This window comes from Oncorhynchus masou, chromosome 29 (assembly GCF_036934945.1).
Source record: "Oncorhynchus masou masou isolate Uvic2021 chromosome 29, UVic_Omas_1.1, whole genome shotgun sequence".
In the NCBI taxonomy this organism is placed as follows: Eukaryota; Metazoa; Chordata; class Actinopteri; order Salmoniformes; family Salmonidae; genus Oncorhynchus; species Oncorhynchus masou.
The window spans coordinates 99,047,365-99,074,023 of record NC_088240.1 but is presented as its reverse complement, the minus strand read 5'-3'; the positions used below and the strand labels follow the sequence as shown (position 1 = coordinate 99,074,023).

Below are 26,659 nucleotides of genomic sequence, written 5' to 3'. Positions count from 1 at the left end.
ATACTGGGACTTAAAGACACAGTCAGACTGCTACTAATACTGGGACTTAAAGACACAGTCAGACTGCTACTAATACTGGGACTTAAAGACACAGTCAGACTGCTACTAATACTGGGACTTAAAGACACAGTCAGACTGCTACTAATACTGGGACTTAAAGACACAGTCAGACTGCTACTAATACTGGGACTTAAAGACACAGTCAGACTGCTACTAATACTGGGACTTAAAGACACAGTCAGACTGCTACTACAACGCTCTAACCACTAGGTTACTGGGACTTAAAGACACAGTCAGACTGCTACTAATACTGGGACTTAAAGACACAGTCAGACTGCTACTAATACTGGGACTTAAAGACACAGTCAGACTGCTACTAATACTGGGACTTAAAGACACAGTCAGACTGCTACTAATACTGGGACTTAAAGACACAGTCAGACTGCTACTACAACGCTCTAACCACTACCACTGCCATTATATCGTGTGATATTTAACAATATATTCCCTTCCGTTATGTTTTAACTTGTGGTTCTGAATGTTAGCAAGTAAAATGACTTCAACGTTGTGTAATGCAATGTCATCCATCCTCTCTCAAGCATCAGTCATACGTCACATCAGATCAACAAACAGCTGCTGACCTGGCAGTGAAATGTATACTCTGGAGTGGTCTTCTTGAACTTCATGTTCCACACCAGCGCTATCCCATCAGGCTCGTGTGGAGCATCCTCGTTGCTGTTGTAAGAGGCCACCATCAGTTCAGGGTACTGCAAAGACACAATATAGTATAGAACAGGACTGGATTGTTACTTCAACCAAGTCTTCTTCTTCTGTCTTGACCATAGAAATGGAATGAACAGAACGGGCTTGGAACCTCTGACCATGACTGTAAACTCAGGGGTGCACTCAAAGTGGCATTCATTCTAGTTCCGTGGTCTTGACATAGACAAATAAAGGACATTAAGGAAGTAGATGCATCAGATATGTTCTAAACTGGGAGAAAGTTCCATTGTACCTGTGGGGACCAGTCTAAGCAGGTGACTACTCGGTGTTTGGACCAGTGATCGTCATGGAACACACGGTTGAAAGACAGATTGGATCCACCTTGCATGTCCCTGATAAGACAGAAAGGGAAATGGGAAAGATGTTCGCTCCAGTTCTACTCTGAATCTACTCTGGTTCTACTCCAGTTATACTCCAGTTATACTCCAGTTCTATTCCAGTGCTACTTCAGTTATACTCCAGTTTTATTACAGGGCTACTCCTGTGCCACTCCAGTGCTACTCCAGTTCTAATCCAGTTCTATTACAGTGCTACTCCAGTTTTATTACAGGGCTACTCCAGTTCTACTCCAGTTCTACTCCAGTTCTACTTCAGTTCTATTACAGTGCTACTCCAGTGCCACTCCAGTGCTACTCCAGTTCTACTTCAGTTATACTCCAGTTATACTCCAGTTCTAATCCAGTTCTAATCCAGTTTTATTACAGGGCTACTCCTGTGCTATTCCAGTTCTAATACAGTTCTATTACAGTGCTACCCCAGTGCTAATACAGTTATATTACAGTGCAACTCCTGTGCTACTCCAGTTCTAATACAGTTATATTACAGTGCTACTCCAGTGCTACTCCAGTGCTACTCCAGTTATACTCCAGTTATACTCCAGTTATACTCCAGTTCTATTACAGTGCTACTCCAGTGCCACTCCAGTGCTACTCCAGTTCTAATACAGTTCTATTACAGTGCTACTCCAGTGCCAATCCAGTGCTAATCCAGTTCTATTCCAGTTCTACTCCAGTGCTACTCCAGTTATATTACAGTGCTACTCCAGTGCCACTCCAGTGCTAATCCAGTTATATTACAGTGCTACTCCAGTTCTACTCCAGTGCTACTCCAGTTATATTACAGTGCTACTCCAGTTCTATTACAGTGCTACTCCAGTGCCACTCCAGTGCTAATCCAGTTCTACTCCAGTGCCAATCCAGTTATACTCCAGTTCTATTACAGTGCTACTCCAGTTCTATTACAGTGCTACTCCAGTGCCACTCCAGTGCTACTCCAGTTCTACTTCAGTTATATTACAGTGCTACTCCAGTTCTACTCCAGTGCTACTCCAGTTATACTCCAGTTCTATTGCAGTGCTACTCCAGTGCTACTCCAGTTATACTCCAGTTATACTCCAGTTCTATTACAGTGCTACTCCAGTGCTACTCCAGTGCTACTCCAGTTCTATTACAGTGCTACTCCAGTTCTACTCCAGTGCTACTCCAGTTATACTCCAGTTATATTACAGTGCTACTCCAGTTATATTACAGTGCTACTCCAGTTCTATTCCAGTTCTACTCCAGTGCCAATCCAGTTCTATTCCAGTTCTACTCCAGTGCTAATCCAGTTATATGACAGTTCTACTCCAGTGCCAGTCCAGTTCTACTCCAGTTCTATTACAGTTCTACTCCAGTGCTACTCCAGTTCTATTACAGTGCTACTCCAGTGCCACTCCAGTGCTACTCCAGTTCTATTACAGTGCTACTCCAGTGCTACTCCAGTGCTAATCCAGTTCTATTACAGTTCTACTCCAGTTCTATTACAGTGCCACTCCAGTGCTACTCCAGTGTAATGTGTACTTATTCCTCCCATAACATCCATCCACAGGGAACATGGTGTGCATCCTAAATGGCCCTATTCCTTGGATATCCTGCAATAACTGGGACTTTTCAGTTTTTAATTGTTTTATTAATGGAAATTCAGTACAAAGCGGTGATGAGCTGATGAGCCCTATGGACCTTGGTCAAACGTAGTGCACTACATAGGGATCAGGGTGCCATTTGGGACATGCCCATGCTCAACGTTCTCACCCTTCTTTGTCCTCCAGGTCCCGGCCGCTGTAGTCGAAGAAGATGTCTCCCTCCTCGGCCAGCGCCCGCTCAACCACAGAGACCGACCGCTCAAAGAACACCAGGAAGTCCTCTGAGTGGAGAATCTGTTCCCTCTCCTCCTCCGTCAGCTCTCTGGGATGGGCTGAGGGATCACACACATTGTGATAGCAGTGTTGAGAATATATGTTGGTTGTATATGTTTAGCTGCCCAACAAGTCACCTCAGAGGTTGTGAGTGCTTTTCCTAACAGCAGTGTGTTAGAGAACATAAAGTCACTATTACCCTCTTTACTGTCCTCTGCCTCTCCTTCCTCCTCCGGCTGGTCAGTCTGAGGGGAAGCTTTAGGCTCACTGCTCTCCTCATCCTCTTCTTCTTCTGGGAAGAAAGACGTGTTTTATGTTCTACACGACAGGTGGTTGTGGAGGGGACAACGGCTCATAATAACGTCCAGAACGGAGTGAATGGAATGGTGTCAAACACCTGGAAACCATGGAAACCATGTGTCTGATGTATTTGATACCATTCCACTGATTCCACTCCAGTCATTACAACGAGCCCCGTCCTCCCCAATTAAGGATTCACCAACCTCCTGTGTTACACACATACATACAACATAGGCTTCAACATTCTTTCACTCTGTGGGGAGAGAGCAGATTGAAAATATCAACCATACCCATTCATACTAAGCAACCTAGAGCTCTACATTAAAAGTATACATTTCAAGAGTCAACTTCAAGAGTCTACTTCAAGAGTCTACTTCAAGAGTCAACTTCAAGCGTCAACTTCAAGAGTCAATTTCAAGTGTCAACTTCAAGCGTCAACTTCAAGAGTCTACTTCAAGAGTCAACTTCAAGCGTCAACTTCAAGAGTCTACTTCAAGAGTCAACTTCAAGCGTCAACTTCAAGAGTCTACTTCAAGAGTCTACTTCAAGAGTCAATTTCAAGTGTCAACTTCAAGCGTCAACTCAAGAGTCAACTTCAGGAGTCAACTCAAATTCAAGAGTCAATTCAACATCCAACTCAATATTCATTACCTTCAGATTGATGTGCTGCTGAAGGAGTCTGGGTCTCCTTAGTGTAGGTCACAAGCTCTTTGGGAACGAAGTCAATCTGTACTATTTTTGACGCTCCAAGTCTGTGCATCCTGCGCCTGAAAGATGGAATAAATGGTTTAGAAGACATAGACATTGACTGTGCTATCAGTCAGAAAAATATAACCTTTGTGTAAGTCCTATGGGCTCTGGTCAAAAGTAGTGCACTATATAGGCAATAGGGTGCCATTTGGGAGCAGAATCAAGAGGAAAGACATACCCCAGCTCAGAGTCTGCCTGCAGCTGGAGAGCAGAGGGGTCCGTGTCCCACTGCAGGGTCCTAAACACAGCAGCAGGGGGCGCCAAAACAACACAAATTAGTCCATACATCAACTCAGGGGACATCATTTTTAGAACATATGAATTCATGCATGACAGTGTGTACACAAAACAAACATTAAACAAAACACAGGATGGATCCCAAATGCCACCCTATTTTCTATGTAGTAGTGCACAATGTTGACCAGGGCTCATAGGGCTCATAGGGCATATGGGGAATAGGGTGGCATTTGGGACAGAGACACATTCACAGTTCCACTGCCTCAATAGAAGTTAAATTCACAGTTCCACTGCTGTCACTGATGTCATATAATCAACTGATGTCACATAATCAACTGATGTCACATAATCAACTGATCTCACATAATCAACTGATGTCACATAATCAACTGATGTCACATAATCAACTGATGTCACATAATCAACTGATGTCACATAATCAACTGATCTCACATAATCAACTGATGTCACATAATCAACTGATCTCACATAATCAACTGTCACATAATCAACTGATGTCACATAATCAACTGATCTCACATAATCAACTGATCTCACATAATCAACTGATCTCACTAATGTCACATAATCAACTGATGTCACATAATCAACTGATGTCACATAATCAACTGATCTCACATAATCAACTGATGTCACATAATCAACTGATGTCACATAATCAACTGATCTCACATAATCAACTGATCTCACTGATGTCACATAATCAACTGATGTCACATAATCAACTGATGTCACATAATCAACTGATGTCACATAATCAACTGATCTCACATAATCAACTGATGTCACATAATCAACTGATGTCACATAATCAACTGATCTCACATAATCAACTGATGTCACATAATCAACTGATGTCACATAATCAACTGATCTCACATAATCAACTGATCTCACTGATGTCACATAATCAACTGATGTCACATAATCAACTGATCTCACATAATCAACTGATGTCACATAATCAACTGATGTCACATAATCAACTGATCTCACATAATCAACTGATGTCACATAAATCAACTGATCTCACATAATCAACTGATCTCACATAATCAACTGATGTCACATAATCAACTGATGTCACATAATCAACTGATGTCACATAATCAACTGATCTCACATAATCAACTGATGTCACATAATCAACTGATGTCACATAATCAACTGATCTCACATAATCAACTGATCTCACATAATCAACTGATGTCACATAATCAACTGATGTCACATAATCAACTGATCTCACATAATCAACTGATCTCACATAATCAACTGATGTCACAATATCAACTGATGTCACATAATCAACTGATCTCACATAAACAACTGATGTCACAATATCAACTGATGTCACATAATCAACTGATCTCACATAATCAACTGATCTCACATAATCAACTGATCTCACATAATCAACTGATCTCACATAAACAACTGATGTCACAATATCAACTGATGTCACATAATCAACTGATCTCACATAATCAACTGATCTCACATAATCAACTGATCTCACATAATCAACTGATCTCACATAATCAACTGATGTCACAATATCAACTGATGTCACATAATCAACTGATGTCACATAATCAACTGATCTCACATAATCAACTGATCTCACATAATCAACTGATGTCACAATATCAACTGATGTCACATAATCAACTGATGTCACATAATCAACTGATCTCACATAATCAACTGATGTCACAATATCAACTGATGTCACATAATCAACTGATCTCACATAATCAACTGATCTCACATAATCAACTGATCTCACATAATCAACTGATGTCACATAATCAACTGATCTCACATAATCAACTGATGTCACTGATGTCACATAATCAACTGATGTCACTGCACGACGACACTGAAGTCTCCCTGAACAGAAACATCGTCTCCATAATCAGTAGTACATCGACTCTGGTTCTTACCTGTATCTGATGTCCCATTACAGGATGAAAAGAGAAGGGATAAACATCAGATACTCTGTGCCACTGTGCACATATACATCCCAAATGGCACCCCTTTCCCAACATAGTGAACTACTTTTGACCAGAAGTCCTATGGGCCCTTGTCAAAAGTAGTGCACTATATTATTTGCTGTGGGGAATAGAGTGCCATTTGGGACACAAGCATTTCCACAGTTCTCATGTTCAATGTCATATGTTCATGATGTTAGCTACATTGATAGACTAACAGTTAGGAATTGTTAGAACCAAAGAGAGAAGCTTCTAGCATACAATATACCTTGTTGTTGTCGTATAGAATGCCAATACCAATTCTTTCCAGCTGTACATCCATGTGTCCATGTGTTCATATAGACAATCATGGAACAGTACTAAAATACCTTCTGTTTGTTTGTAGCAGTGAACATTTTCCATGACATCAATACTACATCTGTGTGTGTGTGTGTGTGTGTGTGTGTGTGTGTGTGTGTGTGTGTGTGTGTGTGTATCGGTGTGTGATAGAGTAAAGAGCATGTTCCATACCTTCCCACTGTCCCCCCATCTACGGACTCCTGGCTGCCAGCATCACTGGTGGTGCTCACTGATTGTGAAGAGGGAGACATAGGGGTTGGGACTAAATAATGAAAATAACAGGTATCCCATGTTAAGAGCTGCAGAGGCTGCACTGGTGGCCAGCAGTCAGACCCCCACAGCCAAACCAGAAGGGTTCCAAATCAACAGGATGGATTGAAATGGTTCAACGCAAAGGAAGAAGAATTCACAAGAAAAGAGGGAAAGAAATCGTCAAACGTACTTCCTGACGGACACCCAACTGGTTGGTGACATAATAACGAACGACCGCCAGACTAGTGTGAAATCTTTCAATAGGTTGACACATCATATCAAACTAACCATCTGAACCGAAAACATAGATTCATACCTGCAGTCGTCTCTTCAAATACATCTTCAGTTAAACAGCTGGCATCAAAGCCATGAATATATAACCCTACCAATCAAATCACTGGATTTCTATAACTAAGCTTTTGGCAATGACACAATGGAATTTTAATGTGTTTATACCAGAAAGGAAACATTTGAGTCAATTAATAATGTAAATGATTTGTTTGAATATATGATATAGTGTAAACTGAAGATCATTTCATGACCTGATTATTTTGTATGGAGACCATTACCACAAGATACACTCAATAAACAAAGACGGGCCAGTTTCCCATACACAGATTAAACCTAGTACAGGTCTGAAAGACATTCTCACTGGAATGGAGAATTATTGTTAGGGTAGAATGATCTCAGAAAGGTCAGTAGGATGGTAGGGTAGGATGATCTCAGAAAGGTCAGTAGGATGGTAGGGTAGGATGATCTCAGAAAGGTCAGTAGGGTGGTAGGGTAGGATGATCTCAGAAAGGTCAGTAGGATGGTAGGGTAGATGGATCTCTGAAAGGTCAGTAGTATGGTAGGGTAGATGGATCTCTGAAAGGTCAGTAGTATGGTAGGGTAGGATGGTCTCAGAAAGGTCAGTAGGATGGTAGGGTAGGATGATCTCAGAAAGGTCAGTAGGATGGTAGGGTAGATGGATCACTGAAAGGTCAGTAGTATGGTAGGGTAGGATGATCTCAGAAAGGTCAGTAGGAGTGCAGGATAGGATGGTCTCAGAAAGGTCAGTAGGAGTGCAGGATAGGATGGTCTCAGAAAGGTCAGTAGGATGGTAGGGTAGGGTGATCTCAGAAAGGTCAGTAGGATGGTAGGGTAGGTGGATCTCTGAAAGGTCAGTAGTATGGTAGGGTAGATGGATCTCAGAAAGGTCAGTAGGATGGTAGGGTAGGATGATCTCTGAAAGGTCAGTAGGATGGTAGGGTAGATGGATCTCAGAAAGGTCAGTAGTATGGTAGGGTAGATGGATCTCAGAAAGGTCAGTAGGATGGTAGGGTAGGATGATCTCTGAAAGGTCAGTAGGATGGTAGGGTAGGATGGTCTCTGAAAGGTCAGTAGGATGGTAGGGTAGGATGATCTCTGAAAGGTCAGTAGGATGGTAGGGTAGGATGGTCTCTGAAAGGTCAGTAGGAGTGCAGGATAGGATGGTCTCAGAAAGGTCAGTAGGATGGTAGGGTAGGATGGTCTCTGAAAGGTCAGTAGGAGTGCAGGATAGGATGGTCTCAGAAAGGTCAGTAGGATGGTAGGGTAGGATGATCTCTGAAAGGTCAGTAGGATGGTAGGGTAGGATGATCCCTGAAAGGTCAGTAGGAGTGAAGGATAGGATGGTCTCAGAAAGCAACAAGGATATGACTGGTATACCTAATGGTGGTTCTGGTGAGATCCCAATACTCTGCAGCAGCGCCTCCGTCTCTCTTCGTTTGCGGTCCAAGTCAGAATCTTCAGAGACATTCTCTGTTTTCTGCTGCAGACTCTCAGACTGAACATGTGTTGGGGAGAACTTCAGTATCACTGTCTCTGTCCCAAATAGCACCCTATCCCCTACGTGGTGCACTGGCCAAAAGTAGTGCAATATCTAGGGAATAGGGTGTTATTTGAAGTGCATTATATAAGGAATATGGTGTCATTTGAAGTGCATTATATAGGGAATAGGGTGCCATTTGAAGTGCACTATATAGGGAATAGGGTGCCATTTGAAGTGCACTATATAGGGAATAGGGTGCCATTTGAAGTGCATTATATAAGGAATATGGTGTCATTTGAAGTGCACTATATAGAGAATAGGGTGCCATTTGAAGTGCACTATATAGGGAATAGAGTGCATTTTGAAGTGCACTATATAGGGAATAGGGTGTCATTTGGATCGGAGCCAGTGTAGTTCCACAAAGACTTCAGAAACACTACCAACCCAAATCAGACTTCTTATAACCTGTTGTAGAAATGCTCTATTCATCCTCATTTGAGATGCTGAACTAAACCAAAGAAGTTCACATCACTTTCAAATGAATAGAGATTTCTCCTCACCTCTTTCTTTTTCCTCTCCTCCTCCTTTCTCTTCTTCTCCTCTCGTATTTGAGCGAGCCTCTGTTTCTTTCGCTCCAGCTCAGCTTTCAGGTCGCTTTTGTCAGACATCTTCGTCCTACTAGACAGATAAGAAATCAGCAATCTGCCTGTTGATACATACAGCACAGTTAGCCTGGTTCATTCTGTATGTTGATACAGCACAGTTAGCCTGGTTCATTCTGTATGTTGATACAGCACAGTTAGCCTGGTTCATTCTGTATGTTGATACATATAACACAGTTAGCCTGGTTCATTCTGTATGCTGATACATATAACACAGTTAGCCTGGTTCATTCTGTATGCTGATACATATAACACAGTTAGCCTGGTTCATTCTGTATGTTGATACATACAACACAGTTAGCCTGGTTCATTCTGCCTGTTGATACATACAGCACAGTTAGCCTGGTTCATTCTGTATGTTGATACAGCACAGTTAGCCTGGTTCATTCTGTATGTTGATACATACAACACAGTTAGCCTGGTTCATTCTGTATGTTGATACAGCACAGTTAGCCTGGTTCATTCTGTATGTTGATACATACAGCACAGTTAGCCTGGTTCATTCTGCCTGTTGATACATACAACACAGTTAGCCTGGTTCATTCTGTATGTTGATACAGCACAGTTAGCCTGGTTCATTCTGTATGTTGATACAGCACAGTTAGCCTGGTTCATTCTGTATGTTGATACAGCACAGTTAGCCTGGTTCATTCTGTATGTTGATACATACAACACAGTTAGCCTGGTTCATTCTGCCTGTTGATACATACAGCACAGTTAGCCTGGTTCATTCTGTATGTTGATACAGCACAGTTAGCCTGGTTCATTCTGTATGTTGATACATACAGCACAGTTAGCCTGGTTCATTCTGTATGTTGATACATACAGCACAGTTAGCCTGGTTCATTCTGTATGTTGATACATACAACACAGTTAGCCTGGTTCATTCTGCATGTTGATACATACAGCACAGTTAGCCTGGTTCATTCTGTATGTTGATACATACAACACAGGTAGCCTGGTTCATTCTGTATGTTGATACATACAACACAGTTAGCCTGGTTCATTCTGTATGTTGATACATACAACACAGTTAGCCTGGTTCATTCTGTATGTCGATACATACAGCACAGTTAGCCTGGTTCATTCTGTATGTTGATACAGCACAGTTAGCCTGGTTCATTCTGTATGTTGATACATACAGCACAGTTAGCCTGGTTCATTCTGCCTGTTGATACATACAGCACAGTTAGCCTGGTTCATTCTGTATGTTGATACAGCACAGTTAGCCTGGTTCATTCTGTATGTTGATACATACAACACAGTTAGCCTGGTTCATTCTGCCTGTTGATACATACAGCACAGTTAGCCTGGTTCATTCTGTATGTTGATACATACAACACAGTTAGCCTGGTTCATTCTGCCTGTTGATACATACAACACAGTTAGCCTGGTTCATTCTGCATGTTGATACATACAACACAGTTAGCCTGGTTCATTCTGTATGTTGATACATACAACACAGTTAGCCTGGTTCATTCTGCCTGTTGATACATACAACACAGTTAGCCTGGTTCATTCTGCATGTTGATACATACAACACAGTTAGCCTGGTTCATTCTGCCTGTTGATACATACAGCACAGTTAGCCTGGTTCATTCTGTATGCTGATACATACAACACAGTTAGCCTGGTTCATTCTGCATGTTGATACAGCACAGTTAGCCTGGTTCATTCTGCCTGTTGATACATACAACACAGTTAGCCTGGTTCATTCTGTATGTTGATACAGCACAGTTAGCCTGGTTCATTCTGTATGTTGATACAGCACAGTTAGCCTGGTTCATTCTGTATGTTGATACATACAGCACAGTTAGCCTGGTTCATTCTGTATGTTGATACAGCACAGTTAGCCTGGTTCATTCTGCCTGTTGATACATACAACACAGTTAGCCTGGTTCATTCTGTATGTTGATACAGCACAGTTAGCCTGGTTCATTCTGTATGTTGATACAGCACAGTTAGCCTGGTTCATTCTGTATGTTGATACATACAGCACAGTTAGCCTGGTTCATTCTGTATGCTGATACATACAACACAGGTAGCCTGGTTCATTCTGTATGCTGATACATACAACACAGGTAGCCTGGTTCATTCTGTATGTTGATACAGCACAGTTAGCCTGGTTCATTCTGCATGTTGATACATACAACACAGTTAGCCTGGTTCATTCTGTATGTTGATACAGCACAGTTAGCCTGGTTCATTCTGTATGCTGATACATACAACACAGTTAGCCTGGTTCATTCTGCCTGTTGATACATACAACACAGTTAGCCTGGTTCATTCTGCATGTTGATACATACAACACAGTTAGCCTGGTTCATTCTGTATGTTGATACATACAACACAGTTAGCCTGGTTCATTCTGTATGTTGATACAGCACAGTTCGCCTGGTTCATTCTGCCTGTTGATACATACAACACAGTTAGCCTGGTTCATTCTGCCTGTTGATACATACAACACAGTTAGCCTGGTTCATTCTGCCTGTTGATACATACAACACAGTTAGCCTGGTTCATTCTGTATGTTGATACAGCACAGTTAGCCTGGTTCATTCTGTATGTTGATACATACAACACAGTTAGCCTGGTTCATTCTGCCTGTTGATACATACAACACAGTTAGCCTGGTTCATTCTGTATGTTGATACATACAACACAGTTAGCCTGGTTCATTCTGTATGTTGATACATACAACACAGTTAGCCTGGTTCATTCTGTATGTTGATACATACAACACAGTTAGCCTGGTTCATTCTGTATGCTGATACATACAACACAGTTAGCCTGGTTCATTCTGTATGTTGATACATACAACACAGTTAGCCTGGTTCATTCTGTATGCTGATACATTCAACACAGTTAGCCTGGTTCATTCTGCATGTTGATACATACAACACAGTTAGCCTGGTTCATTCTGCCTGTTGATACATACAGCACAGTTAGCCTGGTTCATTCTGCCTGTTGATACATACAACACAGTTAGCCTGGTTCATTCTGTATGTTGATACATACAGCACAGTTAGCCTGGTTCATTCTGCCTGTTGATACATACAACACAGTTAGCCTGGTTCATTCTGCCTGTTGATACATACAGCACAGTTAGCCTGGTTCATTCTGCATGTTGATACAGCACAGTTAGCCTGGTTCATTCCGCCTGTTGATACATACAACACAGTATGACCACTAGAAAATTCACCAATTCTCTCTGAGAACTGCTAGCCTGAGTGCCAGTCTGTTTGTGCTAACATGCCAACTCCTTGTCCTTCCTTGTCATGTATGTTTGGCTTGACAATGAGCAAATGAGTTGGCAAGAGCACAGACAGTTTTGGGACCAGGCTACAGAAGGAGACAACAGATCTGGGACCAGGCTATAGGAGACAACAGACCTGGGACCAGGCTACAGAAGGAGACAACAAACCTGGGACCAGGCTACAGAAGGAGACAACAAACCTGGGACCAGGCTATAGAAGGAGACAACAGACCTGGGACCAGGCTACAAAAGGAGACAACAGATCTGGGACCAGGCTATAGGAGACAACAGACCTGGGACTAGGCTACAGAAGGAGACAACAGACCTGGGACCAGGCTACAGAAGGAGACAACAGACCTGGGACTAGGCTACAGAAGGAGACAACAGACCTGGGACTAGGCTACAAAAGGAGACAACAGATCTGGGACCAGGCTATAGGAGACAACAGACCTGGGACTAGGCTACAAAAGGAGATAACAGATCTGGGACCAGGCTATAGGAGACAACAGACCTGGGACTAGGCTACAGAAGGAGACAACAGACCTGGGACCAGGCTACAGAAGGAGACAACAGACCTGGGACTAGGCTACAGAAGGAGACAACAGATCTGGGACTAGGCTACAGAAGGAGACAACAGATCTGGGACTAGGCTACAGAAGGAGACAACAGACCTGGGACTAGGCTACAGAAGGAGACAACAGACCTGGGACTAGGCTACAGAAGGAGACAACAGATCTGGGACCAGGCTACAGAAGGAGACAACAGACCTGGGACCAGGCTATAGGAGACAACAGACCTGGGACTAGGCTACAGAAGGAGACAACAGACCTGGGACCAGGCTATAGAAGGAGACAACAGATCTGGGACCAGGCTACAGAAGGAGACAACAGACCTGGGACCAGGCTACAGAAGGAGACAACAGACCTGGGACCAGGCTATAGAAGGAGTCAACAGACCTGGGATCAGGCTATAGAAGGAGACAACAGACCTGGGACCAGGCTACAGAAGGAGACAACAGACCTGGGACCAGGCTATAGAAGGAGACAACAGACCTGGGACCAGGCTATAGAAGGAGACAACAGACCTGGGACCAGGCTACAGAAGGAGACAACAGACCTGGGACCAGGCTATAGAAGGAGACAACAGACCTGGGACCAGGCTATAGAAGGAGACAACAGACCTGGGACCAGGCTACAGAAGGAGTCAACAGACCTGGGACCAGGCTACAGAAGGAGACAACAGACCTGGGACCAGGCTATAGAAGGAGACAACAGACCTGGGACCAGGCTATAGAAGGAGACAACAGACCTGGGACCAGGCTATAGAAGGAGACAACAGACCTGGGATCAGGCTATAGAAGGAGACAACAGACCTGGGACCAGGCTACAGAACTGCACGGGAAAACGGAATTATCATAATTTAAAATGTTTTATATTTTTATTGAACCTTTATGTAACTACGCAAGTCAGTTAGGAACATATTATTATTTAATATATATTTTGATTTGTTTAACACTTTTTTTGTTAATTAATACATGTTTCCATATGTGTTATTTCATAGTGTTGATGTCTTTACTATTATTTTACAATGTAGAAAGTGGTAAAAAAAATAAAGAAAAACCCTTGAATGAGTAGGTGTCCAAACTTTGACTGGTACTGTAGGTTCAGAAAGCTGTCTGGTAGACAAGATGAACAATACCCTTTCTAGCACTAAATATAGGTGTTCTACAAAACCCTTCAGTACTACCATTACAGATGATTACACATCAATCCATGGGTCATGCACAGCATCATGTCCACCTACGTCTCTCTTTATGTAGTGTTGTGTTGTCTCTCTTTATGTAGTGTTGTGTTGTCTCTCTTTATGTAGTGTTGTGTTGTCTCTCTTTATGTAGTGTTGTGTTGTCTCTCTTTATGTAGTGTTGTGTTGTCTCTCTTTATGTAGTGTTGTGTTGTCTCTCTTTATGTAGTGTTGTCTCTCTTTATGTAGTGTTGTGTTGTCTCTCTTGTCGTGATGTAGTGTTGTGTTGTCTCTCTTTATGTAGTGTTGTGTTGTCTCTCTTGTCGTGATGTAGTGTTGTGTTGTCTCTCTTTATGTAGTGTTGTGTTGTCTCTCTTTATGTAGTGTTGTGTTGTCTCTCTTTATGTAGTGTTGTGTTGTCTCTCTTTATGTAGTGTTGTCTCTCTTTATGTAGTGTTGTGTTGTCTCTCTTTATGTAGTGTTGTGTTGTCTCTCTTTATGTAGTGTTGTGTTGTCTCTCTTTATGTAGTGTTGTGTTGTCTCTCTTTATGTAGTGTTGTGTTGTCTCTCTTTATGTAGTGTTGTGTTGTCTCTCTTTATGTAGTGTTGTCTCTCTTTATGTAGTGTTGTGTTGTCTCTCTTGTCGTGATGTAGTGTTGTGTTGTCTCTCTTTATGTAGTGTTGTGTTGTCTCTCTTGTCGTGATGTAGTGTTGTGTTGTCTCTCTTTATGTAGTGTTGTGTTGTCTCTCTTTATGTAGTGTTGTGTTGTCTCTCTTTATGTAGTGTTGTGTTGTCTCTCTTTATGTAGTGTTGTCTCTCTTTATGTAGTGTTGTGTTGTCTCTCTTTATGTAGTGTTGTGTTGTCTCTCTTTATGTAGTGTTGTGTTGTCTCTCTTTATGTAGTGTTGTGTTGTCTCTCTTTATGTAGTGTTGTGTTGTCTCTCTTGTCCTGATGTAGTGTTGTGTTGTCTCTCTTGTCCTGATGTAGTGTTGTGTTGTCTCTCTTTATGTAGTGTTGTGTTGTCTCTCTTTATGTAGTGTTGTGTTGTCTCTCTTGTCGTGATGTAGTGTTGTGTTGTCTCTCTTTATGTAGTGTTGTGTTGTCTCTCTTTATGTAGTGTTGTTGTCTCTCTTGTCGTGATGTAGTGTTGTGTTGTCTCTCTTGTCGTGATGTAGTGTTGTGTTGTCTCTCTTTATGTAGTGTTGTGTTGTCTCTCTTGTCGTGATGTAGTGTTGTGTTGTCTCTCTTGTCGTGATGTAGTGTTGTGTTGTCTCTCTTTATGTAGTGTTGTGTTGTCTCTCTTTATGTAGTGTTGTGTTGTCTCTCTTGTCGTGATGTAGTGTTGTGTTGTCTCTCTTGTCGTGATGTAGTGTTGTGTTGTCTCTCTTTATGTAGTGTTGTGTTGTCTCTCTTGTCGTGATGTGTGTTGTGTTGTCTCTCTTTATGTAGTGTTGTGTTGTCTCTCTTTATGTAGTGTTGTGTTGTCTCTCTTGTCGTGATGTAGTGTTGTGTTGTCTCTCTTGTCGTGATGTAGTGTTGTGTTGTCTCTCTTTATGTAGTGTTGTGTTGTCTCTCTTTATGTAGTGTTGTGTTGTCTCTCTTTATGTAGTGTTGTGTTGTCTCTCTTTATGTAGTGTTGTGTTGTCTCTCTTGTCGTGATGTGTGTTGTGTTGTCTCTCTTTATGTAGTGTTGTGTTGTCTCTCTTGTCGTGATGTGTGTTGTGTTGTCTCTCTTTATGTAGTGTTGTGTTGTCTCTCTTGTCGTGATGTGTGTTGTGTTGTCTCTCTTTATGTAGTGTTGTGTTGTCTCTCTTGTCGTGATGTAGTGTTGTGTTGTATCTCTTGTCGTGATGTGTGTTGTGTTGTCTCTCTTTATGTAGTGTTGTGTTGTCTCTCTTGTCCTGATGTAGTGTTGTGTTGTCTCTCTTTATGTAGTGTTGTGTTGTCTCTCTTTATGTAGTGTTGTGTTGTCTCTCCTGTCGTGATGTGTGTTGTGTTGTCTCTCTTTATGTAGTGTTGTGTTGTCTCTCTTGTCCTGATGTAGTGTTGTGTTGTCTCTCTTTATGTAGTGTTGTGTTGTCTCTCTTGTCGTGATGTGTGTTGTGTTGTCTCTCTTGTCGTGATGTGTGTTGTGTTGTCTCTCTTGTCGTGATGTGTGTTGTGTTGTCTCTCTTGTCGTGATGTGTGTTGTGTTGTCTCTCTTGTCGTGATGTGTGTTGTGTTGTCTCTCTTTATGTAGTGTTGTGTAGTCTCTCTTGTCGTGATGTAGTGTAGTGTTGTCTCTCTTGTCGTGATGTGTGTTGTGTTGTCTCTCTTGTCGTGATGTGTGTTGTGTTGTCTCTCTTGTCGTGATGTGTGTTGTGTTGTCTCTCTTGTCGTGATGTAGTGTTGTGTTGTCTCTCTTGTCGTGATGTGTGTTGTGTTGTCTCTCTTGTCGTGATGTGTGTTGTGTTGTCTCTCTTGTCGTGATGTGTGTTGTGTTGTCTCTCTTGTCGTGATGTAGTGTTGTGTTGTCTCTCTTGTCGTGATGTGTGTTGTGTTGTCTCTCTTGTCGTGATGTGTGTTGTGTTGTCTCTCTTGTCGTGATGTAGTGTTGTGTTGTCTCTCTTGTCGTGATGTGTGTTGTGTTGTCTCTCTTGTCGTGATGTGTGTTGTGTTGTCTCTCTTGTCGTGATGTGTGTTGTGTTGTCTCTCTTGTCGTGATGTAGTGTTGTGTTGTCTCTCTTGTCGTGATGTGTGTTGTGTTGTCTCTCTTGTCGTGATGTAGTGTTGTGTTGTCTCTCTTGTCGTGATGTAGTGTTGTGTTGTCTCTCTTGTCGTGATGTGTGTTGTGTTGTCTCTCTTGTCGTGATGTAGTGTTGTGTTGTCTCTCTTGTCGTGATGTGTGTTGTGTTGTCTCTCTTGTCGTGATGTGTGTTGTGTTGTCTCTCTTGTCGTGATGTGTGTTGTGTTGTCTCTCTTGTCGTGATGTAGTGTTGTGTTGTCTCTCTTGTCGTGATGTGTGTTGTGTTGTCTCTCTTGTCGTGATGTAGTGTTGTGTTGTCTCTCTTGTCGTGATGTGTGTTGTGTTGTCTCTCTTGTCGTGGTGTAGTGTTGTGTTGTCTCTCTTGTCGTGATGTGTGTTGTGTTGTCTCTCTTGTCGTGATGTAGTGTTGTGTTGTCTCTCTTGTCGTGATGTAGTGTTGTGTTGTCTCTCTTGTCGTCATGTGTGTTGTGTTGTCTCTCTTGTCGTCATGTGTGTTGTTGTCTCTCTTGTCGTGATGTAGTGTTGTGTTGTCTCTCTTGTCGTGATGTGTGTTGTGTTGTCTCTCTTGTCGTGATGTAGTGTTGTGTTGTCTCTCTTGTCGTGATGTAGTGTTGTGTTGTCTCTCTTGTCGTGGTGTAGTGTTGTGTTGTCTCTCTTGTCGTGATGTAGTGTTGTGTTGTCTCTCTTGTCGTGGTGTAGTGTTGTGTTGTCTCTCTTGTCGTGATGTGTGTTGTGTTGTCTCTCTTGTCGTGATGTAGTGTTGTGTTGTCTCTCTTGTCGTGGTGTAGTGTTGTGTTGTCTCTTGTCGTGATGTAGTGTTGTCTCTCTTGTCGTGATGTGTGTTGTGTTGTCTCTCTTGTCGTGATGTAGTGTTGTGTTGTCTCTCTTGTCCTGATGTAGTGTTGTGTTGTCTATCTTGTCGTGATGTGTGTTGTGTTGTCTCTCTTGTCGTGATGTGTGTTGTGTTGTCTCTCTTGTCGTGATGTAGTGTTGTGTTGTCTCTCTTGTCGTGATGTGTGTTGTGTTGTCTCTCTTGTCGTGATGTAGTGTTGTGTTGTCTCTCTTGTCGTGATGTGTGTTGTGTTGTCTCTCTTGTCGTGATGTGTGTTGTGTTGTCTCTCTTGTCGTGATGTAGTGTTGTGTTGTCTCTCTTGTCGTGGTGTAGTGTTGTGTTGTCTCTTGTCGTGATGTAGTGTTGTCTCTCTTGTCGTGATGTGTGTTGTGTTGTCTCTCTTGTCGTGATGTAGTGTTGTGTTGTCTCTCTTGTCCTGATGTAGTGTTGTGTTGTCTATCTTGTCGTGATGTGTGTTGTGTTGTCTCTCTTGTCGTGATGTGTGTTGTGTTGTCTCTCTTGTCGTGATGTAGTGTTGTGTTGTCTCTCTTGTCGTGATGTGTGTTGTGTTGTCTCTCTTGTCGTGATGTAGTGTTGTGTTGTCTCTCTTGTCGTGATGTGTGTTGTGTTGTCTCTCTTGTCGTGATGTAGTGTTGTGTTGTCTCTCTTGTCGTGATGTAGTGTTGTGTTGTCTCTCTTGTCGTGATGTAGTGTTGTGTTGTCTCTCTTGTCGTGGTGTAGTGTTGTGTTGTCTCTCTTGTCGTGATGTGTGTTGTGTTGTCTCTCTTGTCGTGATGTAGTGTTGTGTTGTCTCTCTTGTCGTGGTGTAGTGTTGTGTTGTCTCTTGTCGTGATGTAGTGTTGTCTCTCTTGTCGTGATGTGTGTTGTGTTGTCTCTCTTGTCGTGATGTAGTGTTGTGTTGTCTCTCTTGTCCTGATGTAGTGTTGTGTTGTCTATCTTGTCGTGATGTGTGTTGTGTTGTCTCTCTTGTCGTGATGTGTGTTGTGTTGTCTCTCTTGTCGTGATGTAGTGTTGTGTTGTCTCTCTTGTCGTGATGTGTGTTGTGTTGTCTCTCTTGTCGTGATGTAGTGTTGTGTTGTCTCTCTTGTCGTGATGTGTGTTGTGTTGTCTCTCTTGTCGTGATGTTGTGTTGTCTCTCTTGTCGTGATGTAGTGTTGTGTTGTCTCTCTTGTCGTGATGTGTGTTGTGTTGTCTCTCTTGTCGTGATGTGTGTTGTGTCCTATAATCATATGTGATTTATTTGACATGTTTAATCCCAGCCCCTGTCCCAGGAGGCCTTTTGCCTTCTGGGAGGCCGTCATTGTAAATAAAAATGTGTTCTTAACTGACTTGCCTGGTTAAATAAAATAAATAAATATAGGTTTAATCTCTGTATCAGTATCATGTCCACCTATAGATTTAATCTCTGTATCAGTATCCACCTATAGGTTTAATCTCTGTATCAGTATCCACCTATAGGTTTAATCTCTGTATCAGTATCCACCTATAGGTTTAATCTCTGTATCAGTATCCACCTATAGGTTTAATCTCTGTATCAGTATCATGTCCACCTATAGGTTTAATCTCTGTATCAGTGTCCACCTATAGGTTTAATCTCTGTATCAGTATCCACCTATAGGTTTAATCTCTGTATCAGTATCCACCTATAGGTTTAATCTCTGTATCAGTATCCACCTATAGGTTTAATCTCTGTATCAGTGTCCACCTATAGGTTTAATCTCTGTATCAGTCTCCACCTATAGGTTTAATCTCTGTATCAGTATCCACCTATAGGTTTAATCTCTGTATCAGTATCCACCTATAGGTTTAATCTCTGTATCAGTATCCACCTATAGGTTTAATCTCTGTATCCACCTATAGGTTTAATCTCTGTATCCACCTATAGGTTTAATCTCTGTATCCACCTATAGGTTTAATCTCTGTATCAGTATCCACCTATAGGTTTAATCTCTGTATCCACCTATAGGTTTAATCTCTGTATCAGTATCCACCTATAGGTTTAATCTCTGTATCAGTGTCATTGTGTATCTATCAATGCCGGAAACACAAACTAAGGTATGGGCGAATGGTTGGGATGTTCAATTCGACATGAAATTGTGTGATTGGACTGACAAAGCATAGTGAGAATGGAACATCATTTATTCTAATTATATTCTAATTATATGGATGGAACTATTTACAGCACTAAGGAGATGCAACTCCCAAAGATGCAGTTATTATTACATTGGAAAGTGGCAAGTACATTTTGAAAGCAAATTATACATTTGATACTAAATGAACAGCGTACTGTAACCTACCAGCTCGAGGTCCGGCGCGCTATTGACTGTGCAAAAGCATGCTCGTGCGGCAGGGACGATTTCCGCTCTTATAAACCCAGGGTCGTTACAGTACACATATTTTCTTTACCTGCACGATCAGTAAGTAGGTGCTATTAAATTATGAAAATGAGAAGTGGGAAAGTAATGCAAAACATAAATAAAATGACAAAACAGTATGAGACAAAGAAAAAACTTTATTTGAAATCTTGATGGATGACCGAGCAGACGGAGGCATGCAAAACAAAACCAGCAGAAATGAGGATTGTAGCCTATGGCATGATGGTAGAGAAATGATGATATCATGCATTCCAAATACTGTACATCATACAGGATGACAGTGTGGACCAGCCTATTATAACAAATACCAATTAAAATAATAAAAACGAAAAAGCAATGGCCCTGGATGCCATGGTGAGGCTTATTACGCTGTAAATACATTGAACATGTTTTGCTACATTTGCAGCACATTGAATACATTTCATTTCTAGATTGTTCTCCCCATCACCAGTAAAACCATGTATTATCCAGTTAAAATCGTGGTGCGCCTAGGTTCACACAATGACCAGAACACATTTTGAACCGTTAGATAGACTTGGCCTACATTGGGTGCCGGCTAATAAGGATGCTCATGCAAGACAAAGATGCACTTTAATTCGCCTACCGTCTGCACTGTGCCTTGCGTTTATCTCGGGTCCTTTCCGGAATTAGCTATATCGGACGTGCCACAGGCAAAAAGACCTGCGTGATTTATATAGACAATATCACCACGGACAAGACGTTTATATCATACAACAAAGGACATAGAATTTGCCGCTCGAGCTCTGCCCTCTTTCTCAATTTTAATTAGATTCTGTCCGGAAGTAGCCTGTATATCATACGTCATTGTTGTACAAACAGGAATGTTTGAGATAATAAGGTGATGACTTAATCTACAATATAGATGATACATGTGCCATATTATAATCTCAAATTAACAATATGGTAATTGAAGAGAAAACGATAAATCAATTTCAGAAATTGCAAAAACTCTTAATTTAGGCCAACAATGCCACTACTAATAATGTGTGAATAACTACACACGGCCACTAGATGGCGGCATTGAACTTGTTTTCACAACCAGGCAAAAGTGGTTGTTTAAAATGATTCGATCTCCCACAAGTCAACTCCTGAATAAAGCACAAAACAGGCCAGCTTACTTTAAACAATTACTTTATTTCTTGTACTTCATTAACTGTGAACAATCTGAAGTGGGTTACTTCCAAGGCAGCAGATAAATGTGACAGCTTTCTTCCTAGGATACGAGTCATCCCTTCAGTACCTGTCCTTAACTGAGACTGCGTCTTGCACCCTATTCCCCATTTAGTGCACTACTTTTGACCAGAGCCCATAGGACTATAGTCAAAAGTGTGCTATATAGTAGTGCACTATAAAAGGGGAATAGGGTGCTATTTCAGAGGCAGGATGAGAGACATTTATATCCACACTGACAGATACAGAGCCAGGACGTTATTTCTGAGCAGACGGTTCAGTTGGCCGTTTTTCATCCCAGAGACGACTACGGGGCACCGCCATGTTTACGTTCCCAAAGCATAGTACGCGTCCCAGATGGCACCCTACTCCCTATATAGTGCACAACGTTTGACCGGAGCCCATAGGATCAGTGCAAGTCCATGTTTTTGTGTATATTTCAAGGCATTGTAGCCCATAGACCTCCGGTCAAAAAGTAGTGCACTATATATAGGGAATAGGGTGCCATCTGGGACATAGACAGTGTTGCCTACCAAGCCCACCCAGGCTCAGCTGACTCCTACATGATACACTGAGATCCTTCATGTTGTACAACAGAAGCAGCCAGTGGTGAAGAATCCTAATCCCAGAGTATTTCATATCACAATGTAAAAAATATTGCTATTTAAAAAAAAACTCAGCACAAAACATTGTCCTATTTTAAGTCCCATCCCGCATCCCCATATCCTCAAAAAAAGGAGACAAGGACATGATTCTAACAAGTGTTAACTTACATGCATTATGAAAACGGAGCAAGGAGCAAGATGGCTGAGCTCTGTGGATGGCATTTCAATTTAACAAAGACGTTAAACTGGATTTCCTTGAAACATTGAGATAAAAACACACAGACAGCATAAAATCTGTTATTTTTCATGATTATTTCATTCATGTCATCATGGCTAGCAGGGGTTTTCAGTTAACATGGTGTATGGTGATGCAGACCTGTTGTGACAGCTAGTGGTGGGTCGGTGTGTTTCATTGACAGTGCTTTGGGTTGGGTCAGTGCTACCTAGCAGCAGGGAGGAAAGAGGAACGATCAGGCCTGGGACCAAGCTGACAGTGTTGCTGCTGTGCTGGTTGAGGGGTTGGTCTGGTGGTCAATGGCGCTGTGTGTGTATGTCACAGTATGTTACAATCAGTGCAAAATAGTTTGTCAGTGTGTGTGTGTGTGTGTGTGTGTGTGTGTGTGTGTGTGCGCTTGATGGAAATAGGGCTTGTTTGTTTTTCCTCTCTATGAGTTCAATTGGCCGGCAGTTGGGGACGAACGTGTTCATTCAAAGACATCAGAGAGGAGATGGTCTCTAACAGCCCTGAGAGTGAGAAGCAGAAGAATCCCAACAGAACAGTGGCAACTAACTGTCCCCATGGAGACAGACAACAGGTCAAGTCCTAAATGCATCTTAGCAGGGGTGGAGGTCGGTCCAATATTAAAGATCATGTAGTCGTTCTATATGGGTCAGAACAAGCGGGCTGCGGGGTCACACTCCATCACATCACACAGCACTTGTTCTTGTGTTTGTGAGGGTCTTTGAAGCGTAGTCGCTGTCTGGAGCGGTATTTCTCCAGGTAGGTCAGCTGCTTGCTGTTGATCGCTCCCCTGCGCTTCCTGAGGAGACAGACAGGTCTACGGTTACTCCCTACAGGAACCTCTGTCCCAATTGGCACCCTGTTCACTATTTCTGACCAGTGTCCACTCTGGTTAAAAGCAGTGCAACATTTGGGGACTAGGCGCCCTTTATATGTGAAGCTAAACAGCTTGACACTGTAGCCACACAGACACACACACACACACCTTTGCTTTATATAAGGGCCCTCATGTAAAGAGACAATTATAATTCACTTAGGGGATGATTTTCCCAGATCCACACGAAGCCCATTTATTCCTGGACTAAAAAGCACCTTCAATTCAGATTGTCCATTGAGCATCATGGTGCTCAGTCCGGGAGGGTAGTAGGCTTGATGTTATTCCAGAGAACCTGACCCATAATGTAGAGCCAATGAGTGTCAGAAGAATCCAGAGGTGTGCAGAGCCCTGGCGGAGTGAGAGACACTCCCGACTCAAACCAAATAATCCCCCTCAGTACAGAGCGGTTCAATCCCTTTCTCCCTCCTCATGATGTCCCATAATCCCCCTCAGTACAGAGCGGTTCAATCCCTTTCTCCCTCCTCATGATGTCCCATAATCCTCCTCAGTACAGAGCGGTTCAATCCCTTTCTCCCTCCTCATGATGTCCCATAATCCCCCTCAGTACAGAGCGGTTCAATCCCTTTCTCCCTCCTCATGATGTCCCATAATCCCCCTCAGTACAGAGCGGTTCAATCCCTTTCTCCCTCCTCATGATGTCCCATAATCCCCCTCAGTACAGAGCGGTTCAATCCCTTTCTCCCTCCTCATGATGTCCCATAATCCCCCTCAGTACAGAGCGGTTCAATCCCTTTCTCCCTCCTCATGATGTCCCATAATCCCCCTCAGTACAGAGCGGTTCAATCCCTTTCTCCCTCCTCATGATGTCCCATAATCCCCCTCAGTACAGAGCGGTTCAATCCCTTTCTCCCTCCTCATGATGTCCCATAATCCCCCTCAGTACAGAGCGGTTCAATCCCTTTCTCCCTCCTCATGATGTCCCATAATCCCCCTCAGTACAGAGCGGTTCAATCCCTTTCTCCCTCCTCATGATGTCCCATAATCCCCCTCAGTACAGAGCGGTTCAATCCCTTTCTCCCTCCTTATGATGTCCCATAATCCTCCTCAGTACAGAGCGGTTCAATCCCTTTCTCCCTCCTCATGATGTCCCATAATCCCCCTCAGTACAGAGCGGTTCAATCCCTTTCTCCCTCCTTATGATGTCCCATAATCCCCCTCAGTACAGAGCGGTTCAATCCCTTTCTCCCTCCTCATGATGTCCCATAATCCCCCTCAGTACAGAGCGGTTCAATCCCTTTCTCCCTCCTTATGATGTCCCATAATCCCCCTCAGTACAGAGCGGTTCAATCCCTTTCTCCCTCCTCATGATGTCCCATAATCCTCCTCAGTACAGAGCGGTTCAATCCCTTTCTCCCTCCTCATGATGTCCCATAATCCCCCTCAGTACAGAGCGGTTCAATCCCTTTCTCCCTCCTTATGATGTCCCATAATCCCCCTCAGTACAGAGCGGTTCAATCCCTTTCTCCCTCCTTATGATGTCCCATAATCCCCCTCAGTACAGAGCGGTTCAATCCCTTTCTCCCTCCTCATGATGTCCCATAATCCCCCTCAGTACAGAGCGGTTCAATCCCTTTCTCCCTCCTCATGATGTCCCATAATCCCCCTCAGTACAGAGCGGTTCAATCCCTTTCTCCCTCCTCATGATGTCCCATAATCCCCCTCAGTACAGAGCGGTTCAATCCCTTTCTCCCTCCTCATGATGTCCCATAATCCCCCTCAGTACAGAGCGGTTCAATCCCCTTCTCCCTCCTCATGATGTCCCATAATCCCCCTCAGTACAGAGCGGTTCAATCCCTTTCTCCCTCCTCATGATGTCCCATAATCCCCCTCAGTACAGAGCGGTTCAATCCCTTTCTCCCTCCTCATGATGTCCCATAATCCTCCTCAGTACAGAGCGGTTCAATCCCTTTCTCCCTCCTCATGATGTCCCATAATCCCCCTCAGTACAGAGCGGTTCAATCCCTTTCTCCCTCCTCATGATGTCCCATAATCCCCCTCAGTACAGAGCGGTTCAATCCCTTTCTCCCTCCTCATGATGTCCCATAATCCCCCTCAGTACAGAGCGGTTCAATCCCTTTCTCCCTCCTCATGATGTCCCATAATCCTCCTCAGTACAGAGCGGTTCAATCCCTTTCTCCCTCCTCATGATGTCCCATAATCCTCCTCAGTACAGAGCGGTTCAATCCCTTTCTCCCTCCTCATGATGTCCCATAATCCCCCTCAGTACAGAGCGGTTCAATCCCTTTCTCCCTCCTCATGATGTCCCATAATCCCCCTCAGTACAGAGCGGTTCAATCCCTTTCTCCCTCCTCATGATGTCCCATAATCCTCCTCAGTACAGAGCGGTTCAATCCCTTTCTCCCTCCTTATGATGTCCCATAATCCTCCTCAGTACAGAGCGGTTCAATCCCTTTCTCCCTCCTCATGATGTCCCATAATCCCCCTCAGTACAGAGCGGTTCAATCCCTTTCTCCCTCCTTATGATGTCCCATAATCCCCCTCAGTACAGAGCGGTTCAATCCCTTTCTCCCTCCTCATGATGTCCCATAATCCCCCTCAGTACAGAGCGGTTCAATCCCTTTCTCCCTCCTCATGATGTCCCATAATCCCCCTCAGTACAGAGCGGTTCAATCCCTTTCTCCCTCCTCATGATGTCCCATAATCCCCCTCAGTACAGAGCGGTTCAATCCCTTTCTCCTCCTCCTCATGATGTCCCATAATCCCCCTCAGTACAGAGCGGTTCAATCCCTTTCTCCCTCCTCATGATGTCCCATAATCCCCCTCAGTACAGAGCGGTTCAATCCCTTTCTCCCTCCTCATGATGTCCCATAATCCCCCTCAGTACAGAGCGGTTCAATCCCTTTCTCCCTCCTCATGATGTCCCATAATCCCCCTCAGTACAGAGCGGTTCAATCCCTTTCTCCCTCCTCATGATGTCCCATAATCCTCCTCAGTACAGAGCGGTTCAATCCCTTTCTCCCTCCTCATGATGTCCCATAATCCTCCTCAGTACAGAGCGGTTCAATCCCTTTCTCCCTCCTCATGATGTCCCATAATCCCCCTCAGTACAGAGCGGTTCAATCCCTTTCTCCCTCCTCATGATGTCCCATAATCCCCCTCAGTACAGAGCGGTTCAATCCCTTTCTCCCTCCTCATGATGTCCCATAATCCTCCTCAGTACAGAGCGGTTCAATCCCTTTCTCCCTCCTCATGATGTCCCATAATCCTCCTCAGTACAGAGCGGTTCAATCCCTTTCTCCCTCCTCATGATGTCCCATAATCCCCCTCAGTACAGAGCGGTTCAATCCCTTTCTCCCTCCTCATGATGTCCCATAATCCCCCTCAGTACAGAGCGGTTCAATCCCTTTCTCCCTCCTCATGATGTCCCATAATCCCGCTCAGTACAGAGCGGTTCAATCCCTTTCTCCCTCCTCATGATGTCCCATAAT

At 43.2% G+C, this 26,659-nt stretch overlaps 1 protein-coding gene and 1 pseudogene across 2 annotated transcripts in view; both read right to left on the bottom strand.

Moving 5' to 3' along the window:
• The window catches only part of LOC135521054 (cytoplasmic dynein 1 intermediate chain 1-like), a 60,158-nt pseudogene extending 38,836 nt beyond the window's left edge, over positions 1-21,322 (bottom strand).
• Positions 21,323-21,410: 88 nt separating this feature from the next.
• Positions 21,411-26,659, bottom strand: part of LOC135521053 (protein tyrosine phosphatase type IVA 3-like) — a 67,304-nt gene continuing 62,055 nt past the window's right edge. For both annotated transcript variants that reach the window (XM_064946977.1, XM_064946976.1), the window contains exon 6: positions 21,411-23,111. In XM_064946977.1, coding sequence (XP_064803049.1) covers positions 22,994-23,111 — 118 coding nt within the window. In that variant the 3' untranslated portion in view covers positions 21,411-22,993. The remainder of the gene's footprint in view (positions 23,112-26,659) is intronic.